The sequence below is a fragment of the Hevea brasiliensis genome, chromosome 13 (assembly GCF_030052815.1).
Source record: "Hevea brasiliensis isolate MT/VB/25A 57/8 chromosome 13, ASM3005281v1, whole genome shotgun sequence".
NCBI classification, from domain to species: domain Eukaryota; kingdom Viridiplantae; phylum Streptophyta; class Magnoliopsida; order Malpighiales; family Euphorbiaceae; genus Hevea; species Hevea brasiliensis.
Genome location: NC_079505.1, coordinates 88,615,378 through 88,631,278, shown reverse-complemented (window position 1 = coordinate 88,631,278; position 15,901 = coordinate 88,615,378). Strand labels below are relative to the sequence as shown.

The 15,901-nt window shown below is 38.0% G+C and overlaps 1 protein-coding gene across 2 annotated transcripts; it reads left to right on the top strand.

The window, feature by feature from the left end:
• Positions 1 to 3,334: 3,334 nt before the first annotated feature.
• LOC110665757 (glutamate synthase 1 [NADH], chloroplastic) lies at positions 3,335 to 15,671 on the top strand. Of its 2 annotated transcripts, XM_058132777.1 has the most exons (22): positions 3,335 to 4,421; positions 4,533 to 4,652; positions 4,945 to 5,058; positions 5,185 to 5,337; positions 5,696 to 5,796; positions 5,900 to 5,996; positions 6,492 to 6,601; positions 6,700 to 6,803; positions 6,919 to 7,098; positions 7,195 to 7,538; positions 7,635 to 7,705; positions 7,794 to 8,263; positions 8,367 to 9,236; positions 9,518 to 9,672; positions 9,933 to 10,094; positions 10,733 to 12,325; positions 12,659 to 12,877; positions 13,043 to 13,311; positions 13,556 to 13,861; positions 14,001 to 14,268; positions 14,632 to 14,889; positions 15,041 to 15,671. In XM_058132777.1, the coding sequence occupies exons 1-22, from the start codon at positions 4,032 to 4,034 to the stop codon at positions 15,332 to 15,334; spliced, it is 6,648 nt and encodes a 2,215-aa protein (XP_057988760.1). In that variant the 5' UTR covers positions 3,335 to 4,031; the 3' UTR covers positions 15,335 to 15,671. The 2 variants fall into 2 exon arrangements, with proteins under 2 accessions (XP_057988760.1, XP_057988761.1); XM_058132778.1 differs by lacking the exons at positions 3,335 to 4,421; positions 4,533 to 4,652; positions 4,945 to 5,058; ... (1 more) ...; positions 5,696 to 5,796; positions 5,900 to 5,996 and adding an exon at positions 6,065 to 6,207.
• The last annotated feature ends 230 nt before the right edge of the window (positions 15,672 to 15,901 follow it).

Below are 15,901 nucleotides of genomic sequence, written 5' to 3'. Positions count from 1 at the left end.
TAAATTTTTCATTATTTCATACTAATTAAATTACTATTTACTCTCTTTATTTTAAGATAATTAATTAGTTGATTATAATATTTTAAAAATTATTATTATTTTCTCTCCTTATTTTATTGAAACTAATTGGTTGATTTATATATTTTAAAAATATAATATTTTAAAAATATTTATTATTAGATAAAAATATAAATTTTATTATATGGAGATTAAATATAAATTTAAATATTTTTAAAAAGTTTCTAATTTATTGGACATCATTTTTATATTTTTTTTACTGAAAAATTAATTTTCTTGATTATTTTAAAATTTAAGAAAAATAATTAATTTTTTTGTGTAAATAATTTATACTATTTTTATTAAAAGATAAAAGCAAAGAGAGAATAAGAGTAGAAGATTGTGAAAAAATAAATACGAAAAAAAGAAATAAAAAAGAATAAAAGAGAAATAAGAGAAGATAATTAGAATAATTTAGGTATAAAGAATAATAATAATGTATTTTTATAAAATATAAGTACTAACTTATTAATTTTAGTAAAATAAAGATAATAAATAATAATTTAACTAGTATTTATTAATAAAAAAATTATGAAAATAAAATATAAAAATTAATATATATATATTAAATAATTAATTTTATTAAAATATAAAAATTAAATAATAATTTTGTAATTCATCATTTCATACAAGATTTTTAAATAAATTATGATTTTATAATATAATATATATATATATATATATTATATTAATTAATAGTTAGATCCATTTTTAAAATTTTTGTACGATTTAGTCGTGTTACTATATACTTAACATTCCCTTGATATTAAATGTATTAATATAATATAAAATTTAAAAAAGAAAAAAAAAAGTCTTCATTGTTCAAATTTTTTTATGAAATAATTTCTGTTAAAAATGAATATTTTATGACAAATATATATATATATATATATATATATTTTTTTTTTTTTTTTGAAGGCATGATGGGTTGTGGGGACACAGACTACCTGTTTCAAATCATTGACCTTAACCTGCACCAAACAATTCTCCACAGTTCATCATTGAGTTAGGTGATTACATACCAACTCGTTTTTCTAGTGGTTTCACCTTCTTTCTTTCTTTCTATCTTTTTTTTTTTTTAATATGTATAATCTAAAATTAGATCTAAGGGCCACGTGTCAGTCAGTTAAAGCCACAAGACCTGAAAAGCGAAAGGAGCGGTGAGTTTAGCCTATTCGGAAATGGACACGAACGCCGGGTCTGTGTTTCTTTAACGAGGAATGCAGAAAGAGTCCGTCCGTACTTTTCTCTTGAAAACTTAAACTTTGATACTAAGGATTCCTTATAAATTTCTTTACAAAACAGTACCTTGACTTCTCCTGAATTTCAATTTTTACCTCAATTTGATGCTGTTTTTTATTGAGAGAGACATGGTAGTAGGTGGCAAGGTAGATCATGTGGGTTTTCAACCATAAAACAATTGATTAAAGCATTTGACCTCATATTTTGTGGGCCACATGTAATTAATTAAGCTTACTTTCCCTTGAATTATTACTAGTAACTTATAAAATATATTATTAATTATAATTATATTGATTTTAATATTCTATATCTATTAAAATTTAAATTGAATTTCAATTGAGATCTAAGCTGTTTCACTGATTAGAGAAAAAAAAAATCATTACTGTACCCCTAGTTAAGCACATGGGGATGATGGGGTTGATGGCCAACTGCCCTGGATGGAGAATCAACATAAATGACATAATTAATGAGGAAGAAATTACTAGTGATTGGAATATACTAATTTAATATTTAATAAAAAACTTTAAAATCATAAAAGGGAAAAAGCACAAAGTATAAAGGTAATAACTTTACAGTTAACATGAAAATTCCACGCATTCAATTTATTAAAATATTAATTTTAAAATTAAGTAATAATTGATAAAAAAAAATTTAACTATAATTTATATTAATTGGCTTAAATTTTCTTTCAATTCTTGTGAAAGTGGGTTAAAAGTGAATTATGTTTCTGTTTTTTCCCCTTTTGACCCTTGAGTGAAGTGTTGTAATATGAAACAAATGAATAAAAAAATTATTATATTAAATAAAAAAAATGCGGAGAAAGTAAAATATTGGTCAAATCTGTATTTGCGTATGTGGGGGGATAATGCCCATTTGGCATGGAGAAGGGAGAGTCCCTATGTAAAGTCCTAAAGGTTAGTTAAGATTGGTTTGCTTAAAAGGGCACACACCACTCCCTTTTATCTTTAATCTAGAAAAAAACAACAAACAATGGGTGCCGCCATCAGTTTTCTTTCATTTTCCATGTGCTATCTTTGTTAATCGCTGCCAAGATAATCTCTGCACTCGAGATCTGCCCAAAAATTTCATTTTCTTAACTTAATTTAAATTCTATCTCTTCTTAACTGACGTAAACCACAACTTGCTAACTGTTGGCCGCGTGTAAACCCGCCGGCGATACTAATCACGTTTACAATTGGCCGCGTACGAATGCCATGATTTCTACTAGTTTCTTTAGCAGCTCGTTTCGTCATTCCTCGCGTCAGATTAAGTGGTCAACTACCCCCCAAACGACAAAACGTTTTTACCTCTTTTGGATCCTGCAAAGCTTTCTGTCATCCCTTTGTGGCCGCCTTAACCCAAGTCATTAATAATTAGAGCAAATAATTATTTCTAATTTAATAAAAAATAAATAATTTAATCTGAGATTTTTTTTTTGCTTATGTGTAGCTATTGAGTCGTTTAATTTTAGAATGCCTCAACGGATTACAAAATATCTTATCCCAACTAAAATAACTGATAAAGAGTTTTTCGTTGAATAATTTCATAGATTTTTTTTTTTTAAAAAAAGAAAATTTGTAGAAACGTGATTGTAATTTACACGCAATTAGGAAGGGCAAATTTGTCAGTACTGGCGAAAAAAGTCCAATTACTAAATACTCCAAAATTTAACCCGTGTAGGATTTGAAGTACAAATGGAAAATTACCGGTAGACCCAACGCGGAGGCCTGGAACCGAGCCTAAACGAGTTTGGATAAACATGAGCAGCTTAGAGCGGCAGTGTAGGAGATGGAGGCTGGTTCGTTCGTGAGTGTGTGTTTATACTTTCAGACGGGGCCCACCATGAGCGGCTGTCGCGTGCCGCATAGAGCCTTTGTACACGTGGCATTTCTTAAATTCCTAGAGCTGTCGCGTCACCTTGCGATGGTGGTGAGATCGCGGACCTTTGGTTAAAAAATTGTGGTCCCCACTTTCTTATCTTTCTTCCATGTCTGCCCTTGCTCCCTATAAATCCATCTCTTCGTCTCCATAGAACACTACTTCTAAACCACCAGAGGAGGCTCTAACGTCGGTGCTGTTCTGCCTCTCGCTTTCCTCGGCTCTTTGCCACCGCTTCCCTCTTCCCTGCAATCAATAAATCTCCTTTGATTTCTCTGCTCTCTCTTTGGCTGGCTTTGCTTGTTTTCTTCGTGTTATTCAATGCTGGATCTTGTAAAATCCGCCTGCATGATACAAGAGGAGATTTTCTTTTGAGCAGTGTTTCATAATTTCGGAGAAATTCGGCTTACATACATGTTTATATATATAAAATCTTAGAACTCTTTCTTTATCCAAATTATTGTTTAAGATCCAGTGTTTTTCCTTCTAAATCAATCAAACTTTCTTCTATTTATATTTTGAATTCAGAATCGCTAGATTTGGCTGCGAAGACACACTGAATCGCTTCAAAATCTCCTAAAAGCTGTAGATAGATAAAGAGCTCTTGCAGATCTCTGATATAAGGTTTCTGATCTGAAACTCTGTTTCATATCTGCTGGAATTTCATATACAGAGCTCAAAAAACAGAGTTCTGATTGATAGAAACAAATTTCTATAAGAAAAAAAGAACAGTTGTTCGAACCCGTAAAGCTCGCCAAATTTTGGGGCTTTCATCTCTATCTATTATCTTTTTTTTTTTTTTAAAAAAAAAAAAAAACCCGGAGCATTTCTGTTAGCCTCCTGGTTAGTTAATAATGTCGACGACATACAACTCTCTCCTCAAGCCCCAAGCTCACTCATCTGCTCTTTCAACCATCAGTAAACCTTCCATTTCGCTCAAATTGAATGTTATTGCTCCCTTATCTCGCCGGAATAACAGAACTACAAGATGCTCCGCTGCCAAGAAATCAACTGTGGTGGAGAAGCATTTCTTCGGAACTAAACTGTGGGCTCCTGGAACGGAGAGGCTTCATTTATGGCAATCGGATGGTCCCGGACGGTCCCCAAAGCTTCGCGTTGTGGTTCGTTCCGCATTGTCCGGAGTGCCGGAGAAACCCCTTGGTCTTTATGATCCGTCATTTGATAAGGACTCTTGTGGGGTCGGATTCGTGGCTGATTTATCCGGTGACAGCAGCCGTAAAACAGTGAGTGTTTTACATAAAAATGGAAAGAACATATGTATTGTGTAACAAAAATAGACCAGGACATCAGGTGGTTTTGGATCTGTATTTTGAGAGCATTTTTTCTTGTTGTAGGTGACAGATGCACTGGAGATGTTGACACGCATGTCGCATAGAGGTGCTTGTGGGTGTGAAACGAATACCGGTGATGGAGCTGGGATTCTTGTCGCCCTTCCTCACGATTTCTACAACGAGGTATCTTTAATTTTAATTTTTCAACTTATTTTTGAATCTTATTATTATTATTATTATTTTTTTCTCAATTTGATCCTGCCTGGTAATTTTGGTTTTATAGCTTCTACATAGTTTTTTTTTTTTTTTTATTTGTAAAAGTATTCGGGCTTTTCAAAATGGAAATTGCCTTGTGTTTAATGGAGAAAAGATTAATGGAAACAGCTACTTCTGATAATATATGCAACAGAAACCGGTTTTTATCGTGTTTAGCTGAGCATCAAGGTGGTACTTTTCGTTGAATTTCCTTTGACAGGTTGCTAAGGATATTGGGTTCGAACTGCCGCCACCTGGGAACTATGCAGTTGGCATGTTCTTTTTGCCCACATCAGACAACCGAAGGGAAGAAAGCAAAAATGTGTTTACCAAGGTAATTTTGAGACGAAAATCTATATTAATGCGAGAGTATTTGCTCTTTTTACTTCATTCTCTTGATAACGCTGGTGAGAAGTGTTTTTTTTTGTTTTTTTAAATTTTTAATTTTTGTGTGTTAAAGGTAGCGGAGTCTCTTGGGCATACAGTCCTTGGCTGGCGACGAGTGCCGAGAGACAACTCAGGATTGGGCAATACTGCTTTGCAGACTGAACCTGTGGTTGAGCAAGTATTCCTCACACCTACTCCTAGGTCAAAAGCTGATTTTGAACAACAGGTAGTTTTCCATCTCTGATAAGTCACGAGAGTTCAAATTGGGACCAAAGATGCTTGTGCATTAGTTTATGATTGTGTAATATCTGTCGGTGCATGGTGATCCAACAATATCTTGTGGGATTGAATTTGATATATGTACACTGACATTTGGGAAATATGTGTTGGTAATATGTAGCTAGATAATTGTGAATGTCAGACCAACTGATTCTAAAAATAGAAAATGAAGGGATCTGTACAAAGTGAATCAGCCGGAGCTTTGTAATTCCCTTACTGTTAGCATCTATCTTATAATAGCATTTTATTTTTACTTCTCAAGTTCTTCAGTTTCATAATTGATGCTTCTTTTCGCTTCTTTGCAGATGTACATATTACGAAGAGTGTCAATGGTGGCTATCCGAGCTGCATTGAACCTTCAGCATGGTGGAGTTAGGGACTTCTATATATGTTCTCTTTCCTCGAGGTTTGTACTTCAGAAATGTGTGTGGCCTTGTTTCTGGAAATTTGTTATCTGTGTCAATCGCATGCATCTATAAAATTGTTAATTTATTTGCTGGTATGTGCAGGACTATTGTTTACAAAGGTCAATTGAAGCCCATTCAATTGAAGGATTATTATCATGCAGATCTTGGCAATGAAAGGTTTACGAGCTACATGGCCCTGGTAAATATATTATCCATTCACTTTACTTCTTCTCCACTAACTTATACTTCAACAAACAGCATGGCAACCACCAGTAACTGAAGATATGCAAGGTTGAGGAATGACTTCTGAGGCATTGAAGTTTGAATGATCTCTTAAGTTCTTCCACTCCCTTGAATTCTTTATGAATTTGGATGCTGGATTGGATACCAACCTTGGTTGAGTTGAGTTGGTAAGGAACCTCATTGTCAAAAGTAAATCATATTTGCAGAAAATTACTGCAGTGCTCTATGATCAGTGGTTTTAGGGTGGAAATCCAGTTGGTGGTTGAATGGAAATTTTTTTTTAGTGAAGGTGCCTTAGGGTTTGCATGCTTCTTTGTTTGGCACATTAGTACAAGGTCTGCTGAAGGGCCTTGAGGACAGTGTAACATGTGTTGTTTCCAGACCATTTCCTCTATTGTGTGTTTAGCGGATTGAATTGTAAAGTGACTATTTTGATTCTTTTTGAGTGCAGATACACTCTCGATTTTCTACAAATACATTTCCTAGCTGGGATCGTGCTCAACCTATGCGTGTCTTGGGCCATAATGGGGAAATTAATACGCTTAGAGGCAATGTGAACTGGTGTGTTGCTAAGCAACTGAGAGATGGTTGTTTTCCATTAGTTTTTATTGGTCATTTTTGTGGTAAAAAAAATTTTAACTGTGAATGTTGCCTGTCAGGATGAAGGCACGTGAGGGTCTATTGAAGTGCAAGGAGCTTGGTCTGTCCAAGAATGAGATGAAGAAGCTTCTACCTATTGTGGATGCTAGTTCTTCTGACTCAGGTGAACTTTTTAAATCCTAAGTTACAGAGGATTGAATTTGCTTTCAGAGTGTATTTCACCGTCGTTTCTTCATTGGCCTGTTTTTCAAATGTTTCTTTTTTTTTTTTTTTAATAGGGGCTTTTGATGGTGTACTTGAGCTTCTAGTTCGAGCTGGGAGAAGTCTCCCTGAAGCTATCATGATGATGATCCCTGAAGCTTGGCAAAATGATAAGAATATGGATCCTCATCGGAAGGCCTTGTATGAATACTTCTCAGCCCTTATGGAGCCATGGGATGGGCCTGCACTTATTTCATGTAATTGTCTATTATTTCATACATGCTCTTTCAGTACTATTATATGCAAAAAAAACCTAGTCTCTAGCTTTTTTCTCATGTGGATGTAATTTACAGTTACGGATGGCCGGTACCTCGGAGCTACACTTGATCGCAATGGACTGCGGCCAGGTAGGTTTTATGTTACGCGGAGTGGACGGGTTATTATGGCTAGCGAAGTTGGTGTTGTGGATATTCCACCTGAAGATATCCTCAGGAAAGGAAGACTTAACCCTGGAATGATGCTTCTGGTTGATTTTGAGAAGCATATGGTTGTAGATGATGAAGCCTTAAAGCAGCAGTACTCCCTAGCAAGGCCCTGTGGGGAGTGGCTGAAAAGGCAAAAGATTGAATTGAAGGACATTGTTGGCTCCGTTCCAGAAACTGATAAGACTATTCCTTCTATAGCTGGAGTTGTTCCTGTAAGTGTTGTATACACTTCCGTGTAATTACTTCCTTTTGTTTCCTGTTTCTTTCTATTAGTAATTCTCATTATGATGTGAACCTTGTAACTTCAGACATCTAATGATGATGACAACATGGAGAACGTGGGCATTCATGGTTTACTAGCACCTCTGAAAGCTTTTGGGTATGTGAAGCAGTACCTGCTTCAAGTATTTTGGAATCAAATATTTCATGAATGTTATATGACAATTTACCTGTCAAACTGTATGCAGGTATACTGTTGAAGCTTTGGAGATGTTGTTGCTTCCCATGGCAAAAGATGGGACTGAGGCTCTTGGTTCGATGGGAAATGATGCTCCCTTGGCTGTTATGTCTAATAGGGAAAAGCTCACTTTTGAGTACTTCAAGCAAATGTTTGCTCAAGTGACAAACCCCCCTATTGATCCTATTAGAGAGAAGATAGTCACTTCCATGGAGTGCATGATTGGACCAGAAGGTGATCTGACAGAAACAACTGAGGAGCAATGCCATCGTCTCTCACTAAAAGGCCCTCTCTTATCTATTGAGGAAATGGAAGCTATTAAAAAGATGAATTATAGAGGTTGGCGAAGCAAAGTCCTTGATATAACATACTCAAAGGACTGTGGTAGGAAGGGATTGGAGGATACATTAGATAGGATTTGTGCTGAAGCACATGATGCAATTAAGGAGGGTTATACTTTATTGGTTCTTTCTGACAGAGGTATGAAATTCTAGTGGTTTGAAATTTTCTTAGCCTCAAATAACTTAACTGAACGATAAATTAATATATAATTTATTTGTTGGTCATGCCTATATGTGTGTAGCCTTCTCATCAAAGCGTGTTGCTGTAAGCTCACTCTTGGCTGTTGGTGCTGTCCATCATCATCTGGTTAAAAAGCTTGAGCGCACTTGTATAGGTTTGATAGTCGAATCTGCTGAACCACGGGAAGTGCACCATTTCTGTACATTGGTTGGATTTGGTGCTGATGCCATATGCCCATATTTAGCCATAGAAGCTATCTGGAGATTGCAGGTTGATGGGAAGATCCCACCAAAATCTACCGGTGAATTCCACTCAAAGGATGAGCTAGTCAAGAAGTATTTCAAAGCAAGCAACTATGGAATGATGAAGGTTCTTGCTAAAATGGGGATTTCAACTTTGGCCTCCTACAAGGGTGCTCAGATTTTTGAAGCTCTGGGCCTTTCATCAGAAGTGATTGAGAAGTGCTTTGCAGGAACTCCCAGCAGAGTAGAGGGAGCAACCTTTGAGATGCTTGCCCGTGACACACTTCATTTGCATGAATTGGCATTTCCTACCCGGGTCTACCCTCCTGGCAGTGCTGAGTCAGTAGCACTTCCCAATCCTGGGGATTACCATTGGAGGAAGGGTGGAGAAATCCACTTGAATGATCCTGTTGCTATAGCAAAGCTTCAAGAAGCTGCTAGAGCTAATAGTGTGGCTGCCTATAAGGAATATTCTAGACGCATTCAGGAGTTGAACAAAGCCTGCAATTTACGTGGGCTTTTGAAGTTCAAAGAGGCAGAGGTAAAAGTTCCATTAGATGAAGTGGAACCAGCTAGTGAAATTGTTAAACGGTTCTGTACAGGAGCTATGAGTTATGGATCAATATCACTTGAGGCGCATACGACGCTGGCTATTGCGATGAATAAAATTGGAGGGAAGTCAAATACAGGTATGTTTTAATTTAACTTATTCTTGACCCTTCTTGTAGTCAGATCAATAGTTGCTACGATATCTGGTTGTTTAGCAGTCTAGGAATCTTTTACTTTAATTATTCATCATATTTTTCATTTGTATTTTTTTGATGAAAATTATTGTATGTTGTTTGTAAATTTCCTTTTAATGACTTGTAATGTTTGAGTTTTATAATTTTCCATGTTTAATTTAGTCTTTTTCTTCATTTGCTTTATATCATATATTTTTACAATTAAAAGTTTTTCATTATTGCTGAAGGTGAGGGAGGTGAACAACCATCTCGCATGGTGCCTCTTCCTAATGGTTCAACTAATCCAAAGAGAAGTGCAATCAAGCAGGTTGCAAGTGGGAGATTTGGAGTTTCAAGTTATTATCTTACAAATGCTGATGAACTACAGATCAAGATGGCTCAGGTATCTTTCAAATACATATATATGGTTCTGCTGTTGATGCTTGTCTGTTCCCATTTAGCCCCTGACTTCCTGTTGGAACAGAGGTTCCTATTGTTTATGGATTTATGTTCATGGCAGATGATGCTGTGTTGCAAAGCACCTGTGGGTGCATTTGCATCTTTAACTGATACGTACTTTGGCATTTGGTGAGGTTAAATATAAATTGAGTTATTTATTAACCTATCAATTGTTTTCATTCTAAGTATGCTCTTCCTTTATAGGGGGCTAAGCCTGGGGAAGGTGGTGAGCTTCCTGGCCACAAGGTCATAGGAGACATTGCAGTTACCAGAAATTCTACAGCTGGGGTGGGACTTATCAGTCCTCCTCCCCATCATGATATCTACTCAATTGAAGACCTTGCCCAGTTGATTCATGACCTTAAGGTATGAGCATTTACTTCTGTAGGTATTCATGAATGGATGACATGTGATCCACAGTATGCTTTTTAAGTTGTTGCAGTTTCTTAATTATTATATCCCAGTTGTGAGGAACTGATAAGAGCAAAGAACTAGCAGATGACAGTAAAGGAAATAAAGATGGATGGAATGAGAACGTATTGGATTAACAAGTTCTGTTACAATGAGAACTACAAATTCATAGCCTATTCTCACTGCCCATGGGCCGCAACAGAACCACAACCAGGAATATCTTCACTGGCACACTGAATAACTAACTTCCTCACTGCCCTCTCTATTCTCACCCAATACTTATTTATAGATTCCCATTCCTTGATTCCCGCTGCTGCCATTGCTACTCCAGCTGCTTGTGTGCCTTCTCCAGCTCATTCACTCTCTAGAAAGTACAAGCAGCGATGCTCCTGGAATGTTCTGGCTTTCAGCTGCCTGCCTTCCTCTATGCCTTGTGTGGATCCTTAATGGTCTCGGCCCATGATGATTCTCCTGCTGGCCTGTTTTCATAACAGGAACTATATAGTCTTGCTTTCTTAGGGACAGTTTGAGTTAGATATCAATTTGTACATTTCATTGCTCGTCTTCCTAAAGTCTCTTACTTCATTTTGCAGAATGCGAATCCAGGGGCTCGAATTAGTGTCAAATTAGTATCTGAGGCTGGTGTGGGGGTGATTGCTAGCGGTGTGGTGAAGGGGCATGCGGACCATGTGTTGATCTCAGGTCATGATGGAGGTACAGGGGCTTCTAGGTGGACTGGCATCAAGAATGCTGGGCTCCCTTGGGAACTAGGTTTGGCTGAGACCCATCAAACTCTTGTTGCTAATGACCTTCGTGGCCGCACAGTTCTTCAGACAGATGGCCAACTTAAAACTGGAAGAGATGTGGCCATTGCTGCACTTCTTGGTGCAGAAGAATTTGGCTTCAGCACTGCACCCCTCATAACTCTTGGCTGCATCATGATGCGAAAATGCCACAAGAATACTTGTCCTGTTGGCATTGCCACTCAAGATCCAGTTCTGAGGGAAAAGTTTGCTGGAGAACCTGAGCATGTTATTAATTTCTTCTTTATGTTGGCAGAGGAGCTGAGGGAGATAATGTCTGAGCTTGGTTTCCATACTGTCAATGAGATGCTTGGTCGCTCGGACATGCTTGAAGTTGATGAAGAAGTCGTTAAGAACAATGAGAAGCTGGAAAATATTGACCTCTCCCTGCTACTTAGGCCTGCTGCTGACATTCGGCCTGAAGCTGCCCAGTATTGTGTCCAAAAGCAGGATCATGGATTGGAAATGGCTTTGGATAAAAAATTGGTAACACTTTCCAAGGCTGCTTTGGAGAAAAGTCTTCCTGTGTACATTGAGAGTTCAATCTGCAATGTGAATCGTGCTGTTGGAACAATGCTTAGCCATGAAGTTACCAAGCGTTACCACTTGGCAGGGCTTCCTGCAGATACTATATATGTCAAGCTTAATGGAAGTGCAGGGCAGAGTCTGGGAGCTTTCCTTTGCCCTGGCATCACCCTAGAGCTTGAGGGTGACAGCAATGACTATGTTGGTAAAGGGTTATCAGGTGGCAAGATTGTAGTTTATCCTCCAAAGGGTAGCTTATTTGATCCAAAAGATAATATCGTTATTGGCAATGTAGCTCTATATGGGGCCACCAGTGGTGAGGCATATTTCAATGGGATGGCGGCTGAAAGGTTCTGTGTACGTAATTCAGGGGCCAGGGCAGTTGTAGAAGGTGTTGGTGATCATGGATGTGAGTACATGACAGGTGGAACTGTTGTTGTACTTGGGAAAACTGGCAGGAATTTTGCTGCAGGTATGAGTGGTGGTATTGCTTATGTTCTTGATGTTGATGGGAAATTTCATTCTCAATGCAATCCTGAGCTGGTAGATCTTGATAAAGTTGAGGAAGAAGAGGATATTATGACTCTGAGAATGATGATACAGCAACATCAGCGTCACACAAACAGCCAGCTATCTAGAGAAATACTAGCTGATTTTGAAAATCTTCTGCCAAAATTTGTCAAGGTCTTCCCCAGGGATTACAAGCGTGTTCTTGCAAACATGAAACAAGCAGCAGCCCTAAAGGAGGTTGCTGTTAAAGAAGCCGAGGAGCAGGATGAAGCAGAGCTGATGGAGAAGGATGCTTTTGAGGAGCTCAAGAAGTTGGCAGCTGCCTCTTTGAATGAGAAATCCAGTCAGGTAAATTCTCATTCTAATTATGGTTTGCTGTAGAGCAGGCGAGTCTGTGAGCATGTGGGGGTGGGGGCAAATGGTTAACTTTTCCATTTCTTTCTTTTTGTGGCCAGAGTATTTACAATTTTTTTTTTTCTCTTGATGAAGATTTCAAAAGCACAAATTTGGGGTTGAATCGGTAATTACATAAGAGAATAAATGAGGTTAGAGTTTTGGTTATTAGGATTCTTGCAAGTGTTGATCACAAATTGTCAATACAGTATTGATTGTCCAGTAGTTTGATGCACAAAACAAGTACGGATTTTCCAATAGATTGATGTGAGATCTTTTAATTTGCAGAAGGTAGAAGATGCTGAAACAGTGAAAAGGCCTACTCTGGTTAATGATGCTGTTAAACACCGAGGCTTCATTGCTTATGAGCGTGAGGGTGTTCAATACAGGGATCCTAACATTCGAATGAATGACTGGAATGAAGTTATGCTGGAATCAGAACCTGGCCCACTTCTGAAGACTCAGTCAGCTCGTTGCATGGACTGTGGTACTCCTTTCTGCCATCAGGTGAGAGTTGGTGCATCTTCTTCCCCCTCCCCTCTCTCTATCTCTCTCTCTCTCTCTCTCTCCTCTCTTTTTAGTTTTAAGTTTCTTCTCTTCTATTCTCTCCTTGATTTTAATGTAATACTCTGATTAAATGCCTGAACATTTTATCTCAATAAAATGATGCAGGAGAACTCTGGTTGCCCTTTGGGAAACAAAATACCTGAATTCAATGAATTAGTATACCAAAATAGATGGCACGAAGCATTACATAGGCTCCTTGAGACAAATAACTTCCCAGAATTCACTGGCCGTGTGTGCCCTGCACCTTGTGAAGGTTCTTGTGTTCTTGGTATTATTGAGAATCCTGTATCTATCAAAAGCATTGAATGTGCCATCATTGACAAGGCCTTCGAGGAAGGGTGGATGGTGCCACGACCACCCCTCAGGAGAACTGGGTATGATTTTTTCTTTTGCTAAGCAATATAACTACAGCCCGTTAATATCTTTCAGCATAGCATCTCTTATACAATTATGATATCTTCGATGTCCCTGTTATTGTTTGGAAAATAAGTTTTTTTCTGGGCCAACATTGACTGCAATGGACATATTTATTAGTTACCCCATGGAAATGTCTCAAATTTTTCAGAATTTTTCCCCAGATGTTTGGGCTTGAAATAATGCAGCTGCTTTTGCTCACAGGAAAAGAGTTGCTATTGTTGGAAGTGGACCAGCTGGCTTGGCTGCTGCTGATCAACTGAATAGAATGGGTCACTGGGTGACTCTGTATGAGCGTGCTGATCGAATTGGAGGACTGATGATGTATGGTGTTCCCAACATGAAGGCTGACAAAGTGGATATTGTTCAACGTCGTGTTGATCTAATGGCTAAAGAAGGCATCAATTTTGTGGTCAACGCTAATGTTGGAATTGATCCTCCGTACTCTCTCGATAGGCTTCGAGAGGAGAATGATGCCATTGTTTTGGCAGTAGGAGCCACAAAGCCGAGGTAAGAGAGGAAGCAGTCTATTTTCATTTTAATGCTTGATCCATATTGTTAGGATCCGGCCCAAGGAAATAATGTGGAAAACAAGAGCAAAACATGGTCACATTGCCTTTTTTTTTTTTTTTTTTTTACTTTGCTGCAGGGACCTTCCCGTACCAGGACGTGAGTTATCAGGTGTCCATTTTGCCATGGAGTTTCTTCATGGAAATACAAAAAGTTTGCTTGACAGCAGTCTAGAGGACGGTAACTACATATCTGCAAAGGGAAAGAGAGTAGTTGTCATTGGTGGAGGTGACACTGGTACAGATTGTGTAGGAACATCTATCAGACATGGTTGTAATGGCATTGTAAATCTAGAGCTTTTACCAGAGCCACCAAGAACCAGAGCGCCTGGGAACCCCTGGCCACAGGTTTGACATTTTGTTTCTTTTTTTCCAAATGCTGCTTGTTAGAATGACGATTTTTGTCACTTTTTTTTTTAAAATGTCAGTCAGTAGTCGGGTATTGGCTTACTCATGATTTTCAGCTGAAATATTCTTGAACTTTATTTGTTTTATTGGATTTGATTGTTAGATTCCTTGAACTGTGCCTTTTGGGACTTCGAATCATGATCTTATGTAGATATTTTGTGTAACCATACAACATCTGTGTAATAACCAATGTGATAATTTTTCTGTATTTCATGTGTTTATGAAACAATTGTGATTTATGTTTGTGCCCATTTGGTTTACATGTCATATTTTAATGATTTTTAATACCTTTCTTTTTTGCAGTGGCCTCGTATATTCCGTGTAGATTATGGGCACCAGGAAGCTGCTGAAAAGTTTGGCAAGGACCCAAGGTCTTATGAGGTGTTGACAAAGCGTTTCATTGGAGATGAACATGGTAATGTGAAAGGACTTGAGGTAGTACGTGTCCGCTGGGAGAAGGATGCTAGTGGGAAGTTTCAGTTTAAGGAGGTTGAGGGCAGCGAGGAAACAATTGAGGCTGACCTTGTCCTACTAGCCATGGGGTTCCTTGGTCCCGAGTCGGTTAGTAATCTATTTTCCCAGTTTCTGAAAATCATGAGAACTTCTAAATGATATGAGTTTTGCACATCAGACATGAGATAAGTGGAGATTCATATTTACAATTCTACTTGGACTAGCGGTCACTGTTTCTCTTGCTATTTGGTTTTTTCAGAATGTGGCAGACAAGTTGGGCTTGGAGCTAGACAATAGATCAAACTTCAAGGCTGAGTACGGCCGCTTCTCTACCAGTGTGGAAGGTGTCTTTGCAGCTGGAGATTGCAGGCGTGGCCAGTCCTTGGTTGTCTGGGCAATATCAGAAGGACGTCAAGCTGCTTCCCAGGTTGACAAATATCTCATGAAAGAAGAGGATGCCGCAATTAGCATGGACACCCAAGATGACCTTGTCAAGAGACATCAAGATCTTACCAGGAGGCAACAAGACAGCAAACACACAGTCGTGACATAGGTGACCGTTGCCTTCATAGTCCTTTGAAAGAAGCAGAATTGATTCACATACTACTCTAAAAAATCCGAAATTGTCACATGGATGATGCAAGGAGGGAAACAATTCTCGGTGCTTTTGTGGCCCTCGTTGATGAATAGTGTACAGTTTTGCTTCATCTTGCAATATGTTTTGGCAAGATTTGCTGGTTTCTTTTTGGTTATACTCCCCGTCCTCTTGTTTTCTCCTTTGCCTCTCAGCACAACGTGAATAAGCTTTATCCACAAATGAACTTCAAGGGACGGTTGATTGAAATGTACTTCCATGGTTCTAATCGATGTGATCTTTTTATTTTTTAAAAGCATTTTACTGCCGGCTATATTATATGTCAGTGAGTGTTGGGCATTGAAAGAGTCGTATACAGAGATGAGAATGTTAAGGTGGATGAGTGGTCATACTAGACTAGACTAGATAAAGTTCGTAATCAGAGTATTAGAGAAAATGAATTGAAGATAAGTTGAGAGAAGGGAGATTGAGGTAGTTTGGTCACGTGAAATGTAAACATACGGAGGCTCCAGTTAGATAAGTAGA

Excerpts from the sequence above, each read along its gene's own strand:
- LOC110665757 (XM_058132777.1), top strand. The coding sequence starts at position 4,032 with ATGTCGACGACATACAACTCTCTCCTCAAGCCCCAAGCTCACTCATCT. Across the intron at positions 13,312-13,555 it reads CCACCCCTCAGGAGAACTGG|GAAAAGAGTTGCTATTGTTG; the intron begins GTATGATTTTTT and ends TTTTGCTCACAG. Across the intron at positions 14,890-15,040 it reads GGTTCCTTGGTCCCGAGTCG|AATGTGGCAGACAAGTTGGG; the intron begins GTTAGTAATCTA and ends TGGTTTTTTCAG.